The sequence below is a fragment of the Molothrus ater genome, chromosome 2 (assembly GCF_012460135.2).
Source record: "Molothrus ater isolate BHLD 08-10-18 breed brown headed cowbird chromosome 2, BPBGC_Mater_1.1, whole genome shotgun sequence".
NCBI lineage: Eukaryota > Metazoa > Chordata > Aves > Passeriformes > Icteridae > Molothrus > Molothrus ater.
Genome location: NC_050479.2, coordinates 9385017 through 9406816, shown reverse-complemented (window position 1 = coordinate 9406816; position 21800 = coordinate 9385017). Strand labels below are relative to the sequence as shown.

At 36.3% G+C, this 21800-nt stretch overlaps 1 protein-coding gene across 1 annotated transcript in view; it reads right to left on the bottom strand.

The window, feature by feature from the left end:
- CFAP47 (cilia and flagella associated protein 47) overlaps positions 1-21344 on the bottom strand; it is a 261429-nt gene extending 240085 nt beyond the window's left edge. Inside the window, exons 1-17 of the mRNA XM_036392854.1 lie at positions 21183-21344; positions 18492-18640; positions 16328-16443; positions 14047-14185; positions 12638-12866; positions 11917-12071; positions 11029-11162; positions 10203-10438; positions 9333-9525; positions 7168-7381; positions 6639-6791; positions 5794-5983; positions 5593-5689; positions 4140-4356; positions 3234-3478; positions 2164-2294; positions 940-1062 (exon numbers count right to left, since the gene is read on the bottom strand). Coding sequence (XP_036248747.1) covers positions 940-1062; positions 2164-2294; positions 3234-3478; positions 4140-4356; positions 5593-5689; positions 5794-5983; positions 6639-6791; positions 7168-7381; positions 9333-9525; positions 10203-10438; positions 11029-11162; positions 11917-12071; positions 12638-12866; positions 14047-14185; positions 16328-16443; positions 18492-18640; positions 21183-21344 — 2883 coding nt within the window. The remainder of the gene's footprint in view (positions 1-939; positions 1063-2163; positions 2295-3233; positions 3479-4139; positions 4357-5592; positions 5690-5793; positions 5984-6638; positions 6792-7167; positions 7382-9332; positions 9526-10202; positions 10439-11028; positions 11163-11916; positions 12072-12637; positions 12867-14046; positions 14186-16327; positions 16444-18491; positions 18641-21182) is intronic.
- Between the last annotated feature and the right edge of the window lie 456 nt (positions 21345-21800).

Below are 21800 nucleotides of genomic sequence, written 5' to 3'. Positions count from 1 at the left end.
GTGATAATATTAGAAGCAAATACTCAGTTTACCCACAGTTAGAAAAGACAAAAAGGAATTTCTTCTCTTCTAATGCACTCCTAACAGATAGCTTTTTAAAGGATATCTACACAAGTGACAGTGACCAAGACCAACGAGATAAGTCTTGGCTTAAGAGTAATTCTGGAAGCTAAAAAGGCTGGGTATGTTTGTTTGTGCTACTGGCTATGCTGATTTTATTCTTTCAGGCCCAGCCTCCAACACTATGGTACTACTTGTTATTTAATGCTGATAAAAGAGAAATCTGGTACAAATCAAAAAAATTAAACATGTTTTTCAGTACTGTAATAATGCAGTAACAAAAATTCTGAGGATCTTAATGAACATTATTTTCCTTCACTAAATGCAGCATTTATTCTATGACCAGCAAAACTAATGAGGTTAGGTTCCCTACTAATTTGTGTATTATGTCTTTACCCACTGCTGGCATCCATCTTATCCCTTCTTCAATTCATTGCAGAGCCCTTCTTGCCCCTGGATGTTGGTTTAGCAAAGTCACCCCATGTGCTGTGACTGCTCTGGGTCCCTGCATGCACTGACTGGGCAGCCAGGGTGGGATGAGCAGTCTCAATGCAGAAAAACATCCAATAAATGTTTTTCCATAGGGTAGCCCAGTATGGGACTCTACCCTCACCCCTGGCTCTCAGGAAACTGCCATAATCATTTAGGCCATCACCACTTTGCTTGTCTTTTGTCCCATCTACCCAACAGTGCAAATTTGACAGAGGGACAGAATTCCTATTTACATCAAACTATTTCTCCAGAAAATGCCACAAAAACCTTAATAGGTTCATATTTAATAACTGAAAACACAAAAACCATAACATGATCTGGTAAAATTAATTCCCTTCTGCTCCCCAACCCAAGGAATTAAATGTGCTAGAAATAATTTTCTCTTACTTGGAAGTATGCATGGTTGTATCCTGTGTTTAGAATAGAGGCTGTCTTACAAGTAGTGAAACCAATTGGACTGTGAGCAAAGGAGATAGTTTGAGCCACAAACTGAACTCTAGTAGTACCAAGCTATTAAAAAAAAAAGAGACAGATAAAACAAGCAAACCATATAACATATTCCTAAGTACAAATAAATAATTCAGCCTAATTTTTTTACCACATAATGAGCTAATATAGTTGTGCAAATACATAAATTTGAAGTATTCAAATAGGAAAACACAGCTTAAGTGTGAGAGAAGATTTACTCAATGTACTAAACTTATCTATATTCAAATTGAACAGACTCAACCCTACAGATATTTCCGGACTAATTTCAAGACCAATAAAAATATTTTAATTTAACAGCACAAACTTCATTGACTCCAAATGTGTGATCAGGACCAGATATTTCAGAGATATTAACAGCAGTAGAATTTTAAATATTCTAATTTACACACATCCTGGTTTACACGTGGCAAACTTCCAAGATTTCAAAAGAAGAAGAAAAGAAAAATAGTTACTGGGGAAAAACAATCAAAAACGAAAACGGGCTCATCAAAAGAAAGGAAAAGGTTTTCTTGGCTCCCAGTAAAAGTTCTAGAACATGTAGCAAGTAGTAGAGTGGAAAAAAAAAAAAAAAGAAAAACTCTTTCTTCTTCATACTCCCTGGTATGCAATGTAAGACAATAAATAACTAACCAAAGCTGAATGTCACTGTTTAAAAGACTACCCAGAACACAGCTTCTCAAATACCATCTTCAAATAATAACACAAAATTAAATTAGGAGTCTGTTGTTAACTTGAAACTCTGAAACATACCTTCCCACACACACCCAGATTTTTATTCCTTTAATAAGTAATATATATATTAAAAAACTGCTGTATCATCTCTCAACATTTGTTTAGTCATACTAGGCAAGCAAAATAACTAGACCATAATCTATAAGGACCACCAAGCTGTGATGCCAAAGGTAGAATATCATCAAAAGCAAAGATAAGGTAAATTGTCTTTGCCTTGCCTTCTCCATCATGTCTTTGGAGCATACTCTTTAGTTAAACCTGTTAAGTAAAAGCTATGTGAAATTAAAATAGTCTAATAAAAATAGATTATAATAGAGATATTTAAAGGTATTACTTGTTTAAAGAAATCCACACATTTTTCTTCTCTAAAGCTGTCCCATGAAGTGTTACCTTTGCAGAACATTTCAAGTTAACTGAATTTCCTTTGCGCACATACAAGGTGAATTGTCCTGTTTCTGGGGTGCTGAACCCTGGATGCCAAACAACTTCACACTCCACATCACTATAGGGCTCCACAAACCCTAAATATATGTACATAATTTAGATGTTATAGCATACACATGGACAACTGTCAAAATACATTGTAGAATTAGAAATACCATAGGCACATAAAAGTGAAATGACCTTCTATTACTGAATGTAAGCCTGCATTTCTTAGGTGTTGAACAGTCTGATGAATTAAGTAAAATTAGGTCTTGGATTCTCATGAGCATTGCAAAATCTATTTATTAGTAACCTGCAGTAAAACACTCAAAGTTTACTGGTATTTTTAGCCATTAATTACTCTAATATTCAAGACTGAAAAGAAAAATAAAACATACTGTCTTTCTTGCAGAATAGCAACTTGGGGAAAGACCATATGCACTTTTTTGCTTGCAACTGAGTCTGAATTTGTATTAGCAGAAATATCTATTCTCAAGAATCAGAGCACACTAATTCCAATACAGTCAGCAGTTTGTTCTTTAATAAGGGAGCTCCAACATATCCCTACAGAATATTATTTTGCAAAGAGAAGAATGTAAAAGCTACACACACATCTAACAAATACTGATCCATGATGCAAATACAGACTAATTCCAGACTAAATTCCATTTATGTTACTTAAACTTCATCAACTTTTAGCAGCTTCATTCGTGCTTTTGGAAAATTTCCTATCCTGATGAGCTGTATGATGTTGCTGCCCCACTCTTGAAATGTCAGCAATCTGTGCTGAGAAAAATGTTTACACAAGCACTGCTGGCTGGTCATGGAGGCAGGGAGCTGGACTGAGCTTGCATTCAGGGCAGGGCTTACACAGAGAATGCTGCTGTGGTGCTAAGCTGTGACCTGATACTGCTTTTGGGACACACTGATATTGACAGAAATCTAAAAATATAGTTTGTAGCATCAGCTAAATGTTAGTCTTATTTAATACTGTTGACACATAAGAGACATACACACACTGTATTTGCATAGCATACCTCTGGTTGGCTGTATAGTAAATGCACGTTTGCTATCTCCAGCTACAGGTCTCCAAATAAAGCCAGCAGGTTGGTTTCTGGGATTGCATACCCTCACAGTTCTTCTAAACTCTGTCCCTGCTAGGCAGCCAGAAACAGGACTCAAAATCACTTCCCTTCTAGACAGCTGAAGTTCAATAGGCTTTGCATGTGCAACTACCAGCACATGTCCAATGTGTTTGTTGTTTATTTTGTAACTGAAAGAGCTGTAACACAAAAAATATTTATCTCTCAATATTTTTATGCATTTGCTCTGTTACATTCAGAGTAAAATTTACCTGAAATATAACCACTAGCAAGAAAATACTTAGCAATTGAGTGTGGACACAAGACTGACAAGAGAAAAGTTTGCAGTTGTTTTGCATACTATTTAAATCAGAAGTGAAGATCATCCTAAAGGATGATCAGTCTCACACAATCATTTTAACATTAGAAAACATAGAGTTCATACCAGCAGACTAGAGAACAGGTTTTTTTATACATTTTCCCATGATTTGCATCAAAAGACCTGAGCATGGATGCAAGTGATGGAATTCTAGGCTGGAAAGAGAACAGTATTTCCATAAAAATTTCTCTTAGCAAATACACCATAATAACCAACTTTTTCCCTTGATGCACCTCTACATATAAAAGGCTTTTCACAGGACAGATTTTTGTTTGTTCTGTAAAATCAAAAACAATAAACAGTATTCTACTAGGAAAACTTTGCAACATAAAACTGCATTGATTATTGCAACGTCACCATAGATGAGTGTACACCATTAAGAATTATCATGAAAACCTTTAAAATCAGCCAGGTGATTTTTTAAAAAAAATTTACTATTGCCAAGAAAATGTTTAAATCAAGACAAATATAAAAAGCCTTACTTTTTAAACATTCCAGCATTGATTGTCTCAAACACAACTGGAATATGGGTTTTTGTAAGAGGAGGCACCACCTGAGACAACGGAGATGTCTCCTGCAATTCTGCAACTTCAATCTCAATTTGTATCCAAATATGAACTGACAAATTATTGATGATGTGCAGCTCTTTGGTTGTTGTAGAATACACACAAACATCACCAAAATCTATAGTAGAAGGACCTGAATTATATGAGAAATAAGATCCTCAACATTAAAAGGTAAAAGCTAATGTAAGGAAACATAACTACTAAATACTATGACCAAACACTATAGTTCTTCAAATTACAAACTTAGTCAGCTACAAAAATCCTGTGGTGGAACAAATTATCACTAAAATGTGGAAGTAAATACCATCCATGTTCTGTGAGTGTTTTCAGCAGTACAAGCCAAAAGCCAGCGACATTTATTTTTTAATTGTGCTTTTTTTAGTCAACTGGTAAAACAGGAAATCAATGTGCTCACTGCTAACAGGACTATTAATAACCATAGATACTTCTTTTTGTTAAGCAGATATTTAAAAGTACAAATTGCCACCAATTCACTGAAAGTTTATGTAAGCAACCTGTTGGTTTGCTCCCTGATGTGCAACCATTTGGTTTGGTAATTCATGTCATGTGATGGTCACAGAATTACTTCATTACCTAGTTTACTGCTATTGCTAGTTTTTAGGCTGGTCTATTAACTTGAGTGCTCACGGCACTAATAAAACCTCTCACAAAACTCTCAGTACTTTTTGTATTATATGGTGTTTATATTGTTCTTCCTTTCCCCAAGTACACCAAGTTACACAGCTACACTATTCAAGTTCTGGCTTGATTTAAAATTTTAAAAAGCCCAGGAAGTACTGAAAATTCTCTTTTTGCTGCAAAAAAACTTTACTGAAGAAAAGCTGACTTAAAAATAGACCTGTAGCAGTAACAGATGTTGTTAATAAGTCACTAAGAAGTTTTAGAAGGTGTTACTCCCCATCACAGGACATTATCCTGAAATTATTTTGATGGAGAATCTTGAAGTTTCAGTTTTTGGGTGCATCAATCTTCACTGTTAATTCTCAGAAATATTCTGAGCACTTCCATGAATCTTGCTTACATTAATGCAGGTCCAGGTACTACCCACTAACAAGGCCTAAGGGGATAAGCAGCTCTCACACTATGCTGTGGTGATTTCTCTCTAAGAGGTCATGCTATGAGCAGCCTTCAAAGGAAACTCTTCTTTTACATGTTGATACCTAATCATATCTCAGTATTTGCTGAGAATTACAAAGCTTTAGTGAAATACTACTGTAGGTCTCAAGCTGCCTACCAAATTAAACTGTTTTCTGTTTAGGGCGAACAACTATAATCATAAAATGTGTTACTACACGTAAGTGCTTTTACAACAACTATATGCATTTAGCAACCAAATTAAAAATCTTACCAATGAATATTTGATGAAGCTGTTTGTGTGTCAAAGTTAGGCTACAATCTTCCTTCTCCTGGGCAGAAGATGGCATAGGACTAAGCCAGCTCCAAACCTGTGATAAGTACAAGACACTTCCTCAGAGCAGGATCAAAATTCTGATTATTTCTTATATGGTAAGCACATTATGCTCACATCCTACTCAAGCATTTAACTTACTCCTTTGTTTGTAGATTTAGAAACAATTGCTGCCAGTTTTCGACTAGTTAACATGCAATTGTCATCTAAAGGAAGCATTTCAGGCTGTGGCTTCTCCATGGGAAAATCTGTGATTGAGATGTTTGGTGACTTAAGACCTTCAGCTGGTTTAATGCCTAAGCTCACAGGATTGTTATAAATATAAAACCGCCTACAGGGAAGGAAAAAAAAAAAGAATCTAAAAGTTTGAGCATTCCATGATCTACACATTAAATTATTTAATATTTTTAAACAAAACAATTAATATTTTAAGTAGGACTATTTCATTATTTAAAAAACCCTCAAGCACGGAAAATACCTTGAAAATACTTCTATTATTTTGGGTTTTATTGTAAGATAAGTCTAGAGCACCAGTCAGATTGAAGGATTCCATGTGCTTCAGTGCACACAATATACAATAATTCACAAATTGAATCTGTCACTTGGAGTGAGCTACAAATCCTAGTTGGAAATACATATTTATTATATAAAGAGAATCCAAAACAATCGATGTTATGTTTTTTTCCTATTAACCATAACCAAGTATTCTCAAACTTGACACTTTAATTTACGCTCACTTTAGGCTTAATTTCAAGTGCCTTGCCTCTATCCCTGCATTTCACCCAGGAAGTGATCTCCATGTGTCTAAATACTTGAAAAAAAACAGGTTTTGAATGCATTATAAAAGAAAGTCCCAATATCATAAGCATATTGTCATGGGACAAATTTAGGCATATGATCAGTGCCATCCAGTTAATTCTGCATGTATATTCACATATTTTGTGTATGAGCCTAAAGTATTATTTACCCTTTAAACCAAGTCTTACCTAGCAGCCTCTCTCTCTAAACGACGCTGTCTCAAATGGGAAATGAAGCGTACATACTGTTTCTTATTTTCCTCTCTTAACAGTCGTTCAGAGTCAGTATAAGCAAATTCTGGGTCTACATAATTATATCTCTCAGTCTTTGTGAAAATAGTCCTAAATATTTCAAGAGAATTGTAGTTTCATTACACATGTATAACGATACTGGGTCTTGCTAGAATGAAAACATAATTGATTTTGATATTTATATATTTCATTTCAAACAGTCTTTTTATCCCAGCTGATTATTAATATTTGACTTTGTAAAGGCAACCATAAAAATGAAATATTGCAAGTGTAATAGCTACATTTATAGTTTCACATAAGAAAACTCATTAAATTTATGAGCAAGAGACTCAATAATGCAATGAATTTTAAAGTACTTTCAGCCTGAAAAAAACCCAGTGAACTGTCAAATGAGTAACCAATCTTGATCTGCTATATGATATATATAAATGTGTGGGTTTAAATATTAGATTCACACAATTTTTACCTGTACTTTTTATTCCATTCACTAGGCCTAAGGCTGGCTGCACGATCATTAGGAAAGGCTATAAGTGCATCATCCTCACGATTCCTGTTTTTCCGGTGAGTGTGGATTTGTGTTCGGATTGATTTAAGGATTGCCACAGGTGCTGTATCACTGAGCTGTCCTCTGCCACGAACTACATACTGTCCAGTTTCATTGGAGATCAAGGGTGTTAGACCTTAAAATTCAAATAAAACAGACTTGAACTATTATTTTCTAAACAAAATTCAAAGTCTTGGAAAATATATCTAATTTACAATGGTCTACCCAGCAGCACAAGAGTCAGTGACCCATCCCACAGTGTTTTCCTCAGAAAAGAGGAAAGAAGCCATTCACATCATGCCAAGAGCCTACTGTTTCCTTTGACCTGGGTCACAGAAACAAAAAACAGAGCTCAAACCAGCTGTGTCCAGCTGTGATGCTATGTCTTGCACAGACACATCATCAGACACCCAGAGCTGCCTGTCACAACACCAATCACACAGTCTTAAAGCTTTTCTTAAGGGCTACAAACAGAGGCATGAATTTTGACAAAACCTCCCAAGCTAGATCTACTAAAAAGACAGATCAGATTTCTTTCTATCTAGTTTTAAAACAGCACATATAAATGAACATTAAAGAGAAAACTATGGCAGAAATGAGGTCAAACTTCAACTGCCCTTTCCTCCCTCACCAGCAAAAAAAAAAAAAAAGAAAAATTTTTTTACCCACTTTAGCCTTACTTTAATCCACCAACAAAAAATCAAAAACTACTTTCTATCTTCTAATTCATAGGAGTTATTAAAACTTTCACTGGCCAGAAAGGCACAGTTTGCAAGAAGCTTCATTCCTGTTTCTTCCTTGCCTTCGCCTGAATACAGAGACACAACTACACATACTCATCCACAGACACTGGGAGAAGGTAACAGGAATATATGGAACCATCTAGAAAAGGATCTTAAAAAAAAAAAACAGAATCATTTTTCCTCCACACTTCAGTGAAGCTTAAAAGCAAAATGTAGATATCATTCGTAGTTTTTATAAACCTGCAAATGGGACCAAACCAGGACAATAATAGAGCAAATGGCAGACAAGAGCATGTAGAAAGCCTGAAAAACTTGACTAAATTAAATCTTTGATCCAACAAAACCCACTTCTTCTAATTGGGTTTCTGAAGCAGAAAAATTAAAGGAGCTCTGGATTTCAAAAATAAAGCAAGGAAATTGCCAAACTCAGTTCTCATCAAACCATGGTTGATAGCCACGGATTGGAAATACCTTCCTGAAAGTAGCAGGAATGCCCACTGGTTTATTCCGGTACTTGTAGGCAGTAAAGCCTTTTACCATGACTTTCTAGTAACTCACTTTTTACTTCCCCACAATGGAGAAAATGTTTCTCATTAGGGACTACATCTCAAGCTGGCAGCAGCTTCCCCTTCTAATCTACACACAGCCACCACATGCACCCGTGCACAGGTTATTAGGAGACTGCACTGGTGCTGCAGAGGCTGCAGCACATTTGATGTTAGAAAAAAATAATGTTTGCCATGACAGGTTTATAATCCAGTGACAGCTTAGTCAAATCTACTGCAAAGTGGCTGTTTGTGGAAAACATCTGGAACACAAAGAACAAATCATAGACTAATTATTGGATATCCTGAAAGACTCTTCATGCTGGCACAGGCTTCACTGGATGGGAAAGTCAGTGAACACAGGAGCTGTAGCAGGCTGTATGAACTGGCAAGTTCATCTGGCAGCAGTAACTTTGAATCAATGAGGAATATTCTGTTATCTTTCCTAGTTCTTCCTGTGCTTTACATATCTCTCCATTCACTCCTGAATCATCTTAACACTGTGGCGTGTCATTGCTTGCAAAAACTGAACCTTATAAATGTCAGATAATCATATGATGAAAACTTATGTTTTAATAGTTCAATTTTTGATAGAATTAAGGAAGGGTGTACCATTATTTTAGCTTTTGTTTTGCAGTCTTATAGGACATATGTCTTAAAACTGAGCATTCCCTCCAGTCCCAATGAGATATTACTTTTCACAAGCAAAATAAAAATAATAAAAAAATCACTGTTAAAAGGCTAAAAATGTGCTTTTAAAACATTTTATCACTCGTCACTTACATTTTTTGCATCTTACCAGGATTAATTGTGAATACAATGCTTGTTCGTTTAGATTTGCACACAGCATGTAAGGTCAAATATATTTGATGAAAAGGTTTTGTCTTCAAAACAGCTACATTATTTTTATCTACTCCTGTACCAATGATATCAATAATTTGCTTCATCTCAAATTTTCCTATTTGATGTGGAGAAAATGAAATCATCACTTCCTGGAAAAGAAAACTCATTATGAGACATATGAGACAATAAAGAGTGAAGTTTGGTGTAATTCTCTATATGATTGAGTCTCTGAGTCACTTCTCTCCACACTTACCTCTAAGACAGGTATTCAAAACAGGGCTTGCAGAATATGCCAAGAGGCACATTAAAATTAGCAATATAAGGAAACATTAAAATGTGACACATCAAAACACAACAAAGTCTCATTTTTTCACTTCTGAGAGAAATCTTGTGCCCTGACTTAGTGGTTGGGGAAATTGTAAATGTTTACATATTTGACTTACTGTTTGCCAAGTTTCTTCCATTAAAAAAAAATTTGTCTTACTTGAGTATTTGTGATTTACTGAAACAAATTAAAAGTATTCTTCAAAAATATCTGCATATAAATCAATCTTCTCAAATCAGTAAAATAAAAAAAAACAGATAGGAAAAACCCTTGTAAACTTGCCTTAGTACTCCAATCTTTTTTCCTAATTTAAAATTATATTTGTTGCTTCCTGGAGTAGGGAAAGAAAATTAAAGGACTATAAAAACAATGTATTTGGCTGATATTAAAAGCTCTTGCTACTGAAATGAAATTCCTCTGGTTTACTTTCAAGAAATTCCAGTGCTAACCACTGTAAAATAATCTGCACAGTTACATAACCAAAGAGAAAAAGGGAGTTACCTTTTCAGATTTTGTTTTAAGTTTTCCTCTTGCAGGAGAAACAGTGAAGTGAGCAGTCTTGCGGAATCTGAATGTTACTGGAAGGAACTCGGATTCATTTTTCATTGTGCATGCAACTTGTGTTTGTTCACCCAAATAACAGTCCTCAAAATTAATTACTGTTCCTGGCTTAAAAGTTAATATCACAGGAAACACAGAACCCATCAAAGCTAAGTCCACGTAACGAGAATGACTGCCTGCATTAGACAAACACAAAAACAAGCAAACAAACAAAATCCCTCTCACACCCATTATCTCACTAACAGGAAAGTCATCCTGTAGTTGTACAGTCACAAAAACAAAATAATCCTACAAACCAGTATGTTTTATAATGCAGTTTTTATAAACCTAACACAGAGATCTTTATGTCTAATAGCTGTTAGATAACGCATTCCCTCAGTAAGAAAATTGAGGTTGAATAAATATGCACTTGAAAATGCACAAAACTGGTATTACAAAAGTGTTAGTGACTTGCAAATGACTAGAGGTGTTTTTTTCCTTTAATATTTGCATTTATAATTGTTATAATTTATAATAAAGTAATAGGTGTTCATTAATCACACACATAAATCCTTCCTCTCTACTCACAGTTCAAAGAGGTTTTAGTGCTGCAGCATTCAAGATGCAAGTTTATTTATTTGTGTTGATATAAACAAACAAACAAAACAGGTTTACCATAAAACTATTAAGATAACCAAGATTATTTTTTTAAGTTTAAAAAGTCAAGATACACAGTTTTATCATCCTCATATACATTTCTGATGGTGACTATCCATTCCTAACATACTTGTGGTTGCTGTGGCACCACCACTGAGGTTCTGCAGAGAGCCACCTCTCTTCCCAGCAGTTTCAAATCTCAGAAACACGACATAATCCTGAACTGGTGATGCATCATTCACTTCAAAGTCTCTTTCAAATTTTCTGGAAGAGTCACAATCTCAAATTAAAAGAGTAAAAATGGTAAAAAAAAAATAAACCTCCAAACCCAACCCACAAAAAAAGCAATACATATTTTTGAACATGCAGTCTGGCCTCTTTGTTGTCAGTAACAGCTTGAACAAATTATCTTTGTACTTCCTTTCAGAAAATGCAAATAATAACATATTTAAGCTCATCAATATTTGTGTGCCTATTATATTGGTAATTTGATATCTTTTCTAGTCTTCAACAGTTTTCTAAACTAATATCACATGCATAATAACTACCTGTATTGAATTTAAGTAAGGGAAAATGGCAAGAGAGTATTTGCTTTTTCTTTTCCTCATCTAAAAACAAATGGTTTTTTATGCTTAGTTTTAGCTTTTGTTTTGGGTTTGATTTTTTTTATGAGATGACAGCTCTCTGAAATGTTTCACTCTCTTGATCCTTAATATGCAGCAAAATCAAATAAAATTCTTATTCCCATAAAACCATCTTAACCAATTCTTGGTCCAAATACACCCTTAGGGTATTATAAAACATAAAATCATAGAAACACTTCATAGAAAGGCTTTGCTTTCTTATTTGCAGAATCACAACAAGAAACTTCTTTAACACACATAAATACATAAGAAGTTACTCAGAAATAATTTGCAGACATATTAATTTAAAATTTTCTCTAGCACAGCTCTTGCAAAACAGTGTAGACCAACCAGCTTGTGTATGTGTGTGCATTTGACTGGTATCACTCACTCACTCTGGACTAAAGCAGACTGTAATCAAAGATTTTTCATAAGGCTCCAAAGTTCCTTGATTGGGAGCACACAAGATCAAGGTGGAAACATCTACATCTTTAGTTTTCAGGCTTAAGTCATGTAAAACAGCATCTGTACTCCCCTGAAGATCTGTCCCCTAAAAAAAATCGTAATATTGAATAGTTCAGCTTGTTCTGCTTTCCCTTTTGTTTGTTTTTATTCCTACATACATTTTCACATATAACAAAGACATAACACAAAAAATGGCAATCACATAGTTACACAGCACATGGCTGTAACTAAATGTAACTAAATTAACCAATTTTTAAATTAATTTCATGTCAATGTCTTGAATTCTCTTTTTTAAACATGATTCTCGGATTATTTCACTGAATATTCTGAGAAAAACAAGTGAAATCACAGATTATTAATATCTTAGAACTCAAATTTTATTTTGATAACTCCTAGTAAATAATAACTAAAAACTCAGTTCTAGGGTTAAATTGAAATAAAAAACGTGTTGGTTGGACAGATATTTCAGAAAGCCTATTGACCAGGAAATAGTATGACATATTGTTTACTATGTCATACTATTTCCTGGTCAATATGCTTTCTGAAATATCTGTAGATAGATAGAAGACAAATGTTGAGAAATAAAAAATGCAAAAGCAGAAATGAAAAAAAAAGTTTTCAGTTAAAAGAAGAACCAGAGCAGTTTCTTACCATCTCTCCTCCAATGGCATTGTCTTCCAGTACTGCTACCCAATCCATACACTCAGGGCTTTCATTGTATAAATATATTTGTTCTGTCTTTGAAGTCCCAAAGTAAAGAGGTCCAAAGTTAATGCACTTCAGTACTTTTCCACAATTCACTCCAAGAACTTTAAGAACTTGTTCAACCACAACACCTCTGACCCAAACTTCAGTGCAGCCACGACTTTCCAACTCCACTCTGCCAGCAAGAGCAGCAAGCAGCAAGAGGCAATGTAAAGAGTTAGTTAGAAATAATCAGTTTGGTTGGTTTGTTTTGTATTAGAATCTGTGCCAAAAAGAAAAAATTGCCCAATCCAAGCATTGAAATCACTGCTTTCCATAGATAAACTAAGTGGGAGAGCAGGGCAAGCGAGCATGTTCTAGACAATGCCCTAAGAGGAATATCACCAATGAGGAAAAATTGCACATTACATGATGGAGTTTTCGGTTTGATTTGGTATTCTGACTTTTTTAATGTTGGAAACAATAGGAATAACAACTGCAAAGAATCAGGAGGTGTCCACAGACAACATACACTGCTCTTATCCCTCAGAGTCACTGTATCTAAACACCAATTTTAGCACGTAATGCCTAATTTTGTTGTAGGGAACAGGAGCTAGAAGTTCATCTGAATAAGCATGAAAGAACTGCAGCTATTCCTGCCTGGAAGCTTGATCTTGATGATTCCAAAAATCACCAAAACAAAACACCCAACAAATGAACCACTCCCTATTCCCACACTGCCCAGAGAGGTTGTGGACTCCCCACCCCTGGAAGTGTTCAGGGACAGACTGGATGGGGCTCTGAGCAACCTGGTCGGGTGGAAAGTCCCTGCCCATGACAGAGGGGCTGGAAATACAGGATTTTAAAGTCCCTTCCAAGCGAAACCATGCTGGGATTCTAGGATTCTATAAGATATGCATTTAAAAGCAATCTACTCCACTGTTGCAAATACATTCCCTCCAGTGAAAACAAGATACTCCAAATGACACCAGAATGTTTCTGAGACTTCTGAAATACATAGAGTTAAAAGAAAACATGCAGTTACAGAAGGTAAGAAAATTAAGGATCACAGGATGTGCAGAAAGGTAAAAGATACAAAAGTTCCTTGTTATTTTTATTCTGAGAAATGTGCAAACATCCCAGATCATTTCAAATTATGGAAGATTTTTATTAACACAGCCAGGTATACAATTTATGCATCACTTTTCTGTGGAGATACTGCAACAATCAAATTAATTTAATAAAACTAAATATTAAAGACAGCAACTGACACTTAGGAACTTAATTTTTTAGATAAACATTCACAGTAAAGATTAGAATAAATAACAGACAAAACCAGAATTTACAGAGCTGTATTTCTTCAGTCATACACTCACGTCATCATTTCTTTGATGACTCCAGGTACATCTGTGCAGACATCCACTCGAATTTTCCTTGCAGATTTTGGCTTTACAACTCCTCTGACAGGTTTTATGTTAAGCAGGACCAGCCCATCATATGATATTTTAAATACACCTAAAAAAACCCAGAGCAATCAACAGAATGCTGTACAATATAAAGCTGTAGATTTATATGCTTCTATTACACACTTGAAATTACACAACACATAATGCAAATGTTCACAAGCAGTATATCTTCCTATGAAAACAGGAAACATAGACTTTACCTTTTTACAAGGTGTTTCTAAGCAAGAGTAGATAATAATTTCCAGGTTTTCTTTAATTATTACACCCACATGTCCAATTCCATTTTTTAAGCTGTGATTGTAACAGGAAAGGTACTAACATTCCAAAGAAAAATTACTATATCATGAAGTAGCTGTAAATAACATCTGCAAGTTACACAAAGCTCTAAGAAGCTACAGGTGCCAAAAAGTTGAGTGCATACTGCAGGGTAACAACAGTTCCTATTACCTGGTCCACACCCAAGACAAGTTACTGCACAAGAGAACAGTAAATATTTCTAGGTTATACAAATATTTTTAAAAATGTGAAAAAAACCAGTATTTAACCAACAACTTTATCTGACATTATATCATATAAATAAAGAAATTGTTTCAAATGCACAAAAAATGAACTCTTTGATTTAATATAAAAGATAATCTCTGATATGATATCAGAAGCATGACCAAAGGACTCCTTCAGTGCATGGAAAGCCAAGTGAAACGCAATCCTTAAGTCCCAGCCAGCACAGAGCACCTCCTGCTCAGAGAGTTTACGTGCTGCCTGTTACTGTGACTTGCTGTGTTATGTTTTACAGAGCCTGCAGAAACACAGATTCAGCCGCTCTTCCCTTGTCTCTCCCCAAGACATCCTTTACCAACCATCACCTTCACTCTAATTTTCATCCAATGCTGTAAAACTATAAAACTCCACCATGCAGCCTGCATGTACCATGCAACAGAGTTTATAACTAGAAACAGTTCCCTACACAATATGAAAAACATAATTATCATACAACTTAGTTACCATACAACTACAAGTTGTATGATAATTATTTTTATCATACAACTTGTAGTTGTAGGTGTGTATATATATATATACACACACTGTAGGTTATCTCATTTTCTTTACCTAATCATAATTGCTCAAAGTATTAAGTTAGCATATATGAGAAAGACCTGATTATATAAACAGAATTCTACATCTTTAAGATGAACTGGCTAGGAAAAACATCCACAATAATTTCTCCATTTACTTCATGGAAAAGAAAAATAAAATATTTGCTTCTGAAAAGATTCTTCTTCATCTAGACAGAAATTTGCTTTTTTTTTTATTTTGCCCTTTTTTTTCTTTTAATATTGCAACTCTGTGTTTCTGTAATCATGTATTTTCTCTTGGCACAATATTTCATATGAAAACCTAGGGGAGAAATTTTCCCACAACTTTGGCCTAAAGCAAAGAAAAAGATAGTCTTTAATGTAACAAGCAGCTGTACAAATGAGGAACAAAAATAATTAATTGCCTTAAATTTGTTGTTTGAAACTCAGCATAGTTGCAACCCTGCCTCTGGAGAAAGGTATTTGCAAACTCTCTCCAGTGCAAAAGGCAGTCAAACAGGTTATTTGGATCATATAAGCATTCTTAAATTCCTTTGTCCATGTTTCTTACTCTCCTTGGAATAGCTGCTGACAGAAATTTAAGGATGTGCCTGTTGTAAAAGCTGCAGGATTTCAAAAGCTATGGCAGCAAGATAAAAGGCCTCTCATTGTCTTCTAACAACAAATACAATTCAATTCCCATCACAGAGGACTTCAAGTCAGAAAGTTCAGGGAACTTGCAGTTGTTTATTCAAGAGACAGGTCTGGGGATCACAGCAGCACAAAACAAGAGCAGATGTGATTTGCTGCTCTCTGTGCTGGGCACACTAAGGCAATGAGCTGCTATTATTTTTGCATCTTCCAAATGGGACTCAAAAGTAGAGAACTCATAAAATTTTCAAAGTTCTCAAGTATTTTTTTCTTTCTTAAATGGATATATAGTACTGGCTACATAAACAGTGAGCTATGTACAACACCTGCAGCTACAATACTCATAATCTGCATAACCCAAAATCCCAGTTAATTGCTACTTGGTCACTGAAGTATTGACTTGCATAAAATTACTTTTTTCAGTAAAGTAAAATATTAGTATGATTTAATGCATACTAAATATTTACCTGCAATTGTTCCATGGTTAGAAATACTAATCTGTTTAGTAACTAGTTTACTGTTTGCAATCATTTCACCAAAATCAACCTCTGACTGTATTTCCAGATCACAGTACGGAATCAATCTGCAGAGAAAAGACAACATATTATTTCCCAAAACTTGAAAATACCTTTGCATTTTAAAAGAAATTTGACTAAGCACTCCAGTGGAAGAGAGTTCTTTTTTTGTACTAGTTCTATCAAGGTTTTGGCAACTCACTTCAGCTCTACAGTATACACAGGGAAGATCTAAGAGAGAGGTACTTATCTATCAGTCTTTTTAATGACTCAGTATTCCAACTTTAAAACAATATAGCTATAAATGATTAGTCAAAATTGAATGCACACATTTCTATTTCATTTTAAATACTTCATTACAGTATTTTAAGTAAAACTATCCTGAGTTAGTTGCATCACAAAATAAGACCAAATAATTCATTATGAGCTGCCTGAACTAAAAGCAGAGAAGTAATTCCAGTTTACAGTTTTGTGTTTGATACATACTTTATGTGACTTCAACAACAGACAGAAGTGGGTAATGACACAAGCCATGAGCTACTGCTATTATTTATTTAGGAGCCTCAGCCAGTGAGATGACATCACTGTATTGGGTACTTTTGAGCCACAATGGAAAGATCATGCCTCAGGAAACTTGTATTTTAAAGACTCTAATTTTTAATACAATGACACCTGTGATCTCATATAAACTGTGTTTCGAATCAATTGGAATTCTACATCAGCACAGCAGTCTATCTCCTCTAAGCCACAAACAGGAACCTGCAGGAGCAATTCCATCTCCTGATCTGTGTCACATACAGTACAGAAGTAATAATGAAGAAGAAGAAGAATAAATATAATAGGTCAAGCAAGGTAGACCCTGCCCAAATACTCTATTGCATAAAGGGAAAGGGAAGGGGAAGGAAGGGACAGAGAAAAAAATTAATCAAGAAATGCCACCACAGAATTTGCTTCTAGGAGTTTCAATACACTTTTTAATTCTCTTTGATAATTAATTGTAATGTAAAAAAATATTTCATAAATTCTTGAAAGACATGATGCTAGACCAGGATGTGGCAAAATATACCAAAAAAAAAAAAATAGGAATTAGCTAGCAAAGCTAGAGGACACTCAAAACAATTGTAAAAATTTTACTTTCCAAGTATCCAGACATTCTTACAAGAAGTTTTATTGGAAGAATGAAACAGAAGTATTTCTTCTCTCAAGATACAAGTGTCTCCTTTCCCAAGTGGACAGAAATAAGCATACATTCTAAAAGCAATGAGATTTTCTAATAGATACAGACCTGCAAAAAGGAGGTAGTCAAGTTAAAAGGTTTGGAGTTAGTGTTTTAATACAGTGTGAGCTTTACTTTTTTTGCTTTGGTTTGCTGGTTGGGGTTTTTCCATGAAGCTGGAATTTACTGCTTTTGCATGACACAAAACACATTTTGTAAAATGCTGATTACAAAAATCATAAAGAAAACTTGTTTTTCCAAACACATAAAAAAATAATTATTAAAGCCTGTCAGTGCTTCCCCTGCAAAAGACACTTAAACATGAAGATGTGAAATACTTTAATCTACTGCAAGTCCTTTCCAGAAAGGAGTCACCAGTAACATTATCATCCTAAGTGGCTTTACCTGCACAATACTAGTCTGATAAAAATTTTCAAAAATCCTTGAATAAGTGACATTGCTCTAGAACATGCACTGTGTTTTTAGAATTAGGCAAGATATGTTTCCCTATAATCCAGATTTGCAACTGTTATGGACAATTACTGTAAAGTGTTCTATATCAGTGATTCAGTATGAACAGAAGACATTAAGAGCAGTTGTTGACATGTCTAATAATACAGCACTCAAAATTATCAACATCATAAGAAAGTTAGAATAAGGCAAAACTAAAAATCCAGACTCTATGATTTTACAGGGATATCATCCCAATGAATTTCTTAACCATGCACTGCTCTGAAAAAAAAAAAAAAGAAAAATCTTTTTTTCTAAGAATATTTACTGTTTGTTTTCTATGCAATTGACAGACTAATTAGAAAGCCATAACTGACATACAGAAGTAAACTTTCCACAACATTAAACTGCAAATATCAACAGCAGCTCATGAACTTTTAAATACCATACCCAAGCACGGGGATATGAACTATGTCATCATCTACTAAAAGAGTTAGTTTATCCTGAAGATTTTCTGCACACTTGGGAGTATATTCCACAACAGCTTTCACTTGAAGTCCAGATGCAAGTTTTTCTGGATTTTCCACAAACAATTTAAACTGCAATTAAAAAAAATAAAAAGTGTTTTTAATTGTTACACATTTCTAGATTAAGAAGGATATGCATGTAGTTTATTTTCAGAAGAACATAAAGATTGATTTAAAACTTACCATGAACTTATATGCAGGATTTTATCATTTCACCTCCCTATTTATTGTTCAGACTTTTTATAGGAAGAGAAAGACAGAATGAATTAGCTAAATTTTCTAGTCCTTCCAAGAGAACTGCAAAAAAACTTTCTGAAGCAAAATTAAATCAGCTGTTACTCAGTGAAGAATATTTTTAGTGCCCGAGAAAATAATAAGGATTAAGTCTCAGTTCAAAGCAGCAACAAAAGGGGAGAAGGTAAGAGTTTCCTCTAGGTCTGATTGAAATCAACAGGAAGTCTCACTGCTCATTGAAAATCTGCTTGAAAAGCCCAAGGCACCTCCAGTGTTGGGAGTCAAATGAAAGAGAAAAAATCCAGAAGGATGGAAAGCACTCAACTGGACTTGTTGTCAGCAAGCATCTGTTTAAATAAAACACCTCCCACACCTTTCCTTGAACAGAAGAAACAAGTAACCCACTAGCATATAGAGGGAAATCCAGCATTTCCCACATTCCTAGGAAAGCCTCAAAGTAAATCTAGAGCTTCTCTGGTGGTTCAGTCTCCTTAAAATTTCCATTACCCCATGCATGGTGGGCTTCTGCTCTTTATGTCCAGTTTAAATATGTTTTATTTTTGAAAGACAGTCTTCCCAGTATTCTCTAAATTTTCTGTTGTAGTTTATGTTTTAAATATGCAAACATAATTTACTACTTGCTACTTCTGTTGCCCAAGCATCTTCTTCTATTCCTTTAGAATCCACATAGCAGTATCTCACCTAAAGGAGATTTATGTCATGCACATCATGATTATGGGTGTTATATTGAAAGAATAGCCATGTTTTAATTCTGAGGTGTGTAGAATCTACCTGTTCTCTACAAAGACTTAAACATCCAAACATATTCATTTTATACAAGGCAAAATTAGTATTTTGTAGTAGGAACATTCAATGAAGCCTATGGAAAACTGTTTGTGAGCTTTATTCCTTGAAAGGCATTTCTTGGCCATGCACTATGACAGCTGAAGAAAGGTTATTTCTCAGTGCATGCACTCTGTGCATGTAATGCACCAGAATGTATTTCAGAGGAGTTATACACTTCAGAGCCTTGTAACCACAGACAGCAACACAAGGTCTGGGAATGAGAAGGGGCAACACAACAGACCTCTCTGGAGCTGAGGGTGTGAAGTGGAATCTTGTCCCCTAGCTGTCATCTGGGTAAATCTCATGTACAGTGTCTGTACATGATATAAAAATACACAGCAAAAGGCAAGAGTTAATCACAGAGGGAAACACCACAAAACTATGATTCAGTTACCTTTTTCTTTTCTAAAACTGACTCTGCCTTTCTGCTTCTGTAGCACATGAAAAAGTGATAAGGCTAATGAAAAGCAACAAAACAGAACAAGCACAGCCCTACCAAATCAAGCACTCTCAACAGTTTCCAGCTCATTCTTATTAAACTGTAGTCTTCAGCTACAGTTTAATAAGAATCAAGCTGCCACTCTTGCCCTCAAAAAGAAAGGCTCACTACTCAGATAGTGAAATTACCCAAGGTACTTCAATTGTCTGAAAATCAGATTGATGACTATCCTGAATTATTCATAGTTCAAGCTGCTATGAACAAAAGGCAACATCAGCTTCTGTTCAACCCCTGATGTCAATTCAACCCAACCTTTTGATCTGAATTTTGGCATAATTTACAAACAATAATCCAATAACCACAGCAGGCTTTTGCTGGAGCCACATGGGTTACAAGGAATCAACTGGTTAGAATTGTAGAGAGGCATTTGCCTTTAAAAGGCCTGGCAATGCAATGACTTTTCCAGAATTTATCAGATGTTATTAATAGCAATCATACTATCTTGAGAAAAGTTTGCAAACGTCCCCTTTTCTGAGAAAGCTTAAAACTCCTCTTTTCTGAGAAAGCTTCAACCTCCTTTTTTTCTGAGAAAGCTCTCAGCAAGCAAGTACCACAAGGGAACTACCCCAGTCAAAAAATCTTAAAAGTATACAACTTAGAAATGAGGTAAGAGAGCTGTCACTTCTCAGATTTGGTGTTCACAGCACAGCAAAGTGACCCATTTTTACAGAATGTTCCCTGAGTTACAAGGACTCGTGGGCTTCTTGCGGGATGAATTCTGGAGTGCACAAAGCAGGATTTGGGACTAGATCACAGAACCACTCAGGCTGGAAAAGACCTCCAAGCACCATCAAGTCCAAATGTTAATGGCTGATGTAGTAAGGAAAGCCTATTTATTTGTAGTAAAACTATGGATTTCGGAAAGAAGGAAGCTCCCTCTAAATTTCTCACAGCCTCGGGAGAACAGAGAACCGTGAAGCTCAGGGTTCTCTTCGTTCTGCCGCTGTTCCCGCAGGCTGGAGCGGTGCGAGGCCGCTGCCCGCAGAGGGGCGGCCGCGGGCACGCCCCGCCGCCTCCCTCGCGGCCGGCCCTCACCTGGGGCTCCTGTGGCGGCAGCAGCCGCAGGTGGCAGGCGCCCGCCCGCAGGTTCTGCACGGTGAGCGCGGCGCGGTAGGAGCTCCCCGGCACGGCGTCGGTGAAGCGCAGCTGGGCCGGGGCGATGCGCACCCCGCACACGTCCCGCCATCGCTCCGCCATGGCCCGCCCGGCCGCCCGCTTAGCAGCGGCCGCCTAGCAACGGACGCGGCAAAACCAACCAATGGGAGCAGGAGACGAGGGCGGGCTCGGCTGAACTCGGCTGGGTTCGGTTCGCTCCGGCTGGGTTCGGCTCGGTCCGGCTGGGTTCGGCTCGGTCCGGCGGGGCAGGGATGGGCCGGGCTCGGCTCGGCTCGGCCCGTCTCGGCTCGGCTCGGCTCGGCTCGGCTCGGCTCGGCTCGGCTCGGCCCGGCTCGGCTCGGCTCGGCTCGGCCCAGCCCTGCTGGGCTCAGAGCAGGTGTCAAAGGAGCGTGTTCAGGTGGAGTCTCAGTGTCTCCAGACAGGAAGACTTCTTGCCCTCCCTGGGCAGCCTGTTCCAGTGCTCCGGCACCTTCAACATAAGAGTTCTTCCTCATGTTGAGGCAGAACTTCTTTTGTGTTAGTTATGGCCTTTGCTCC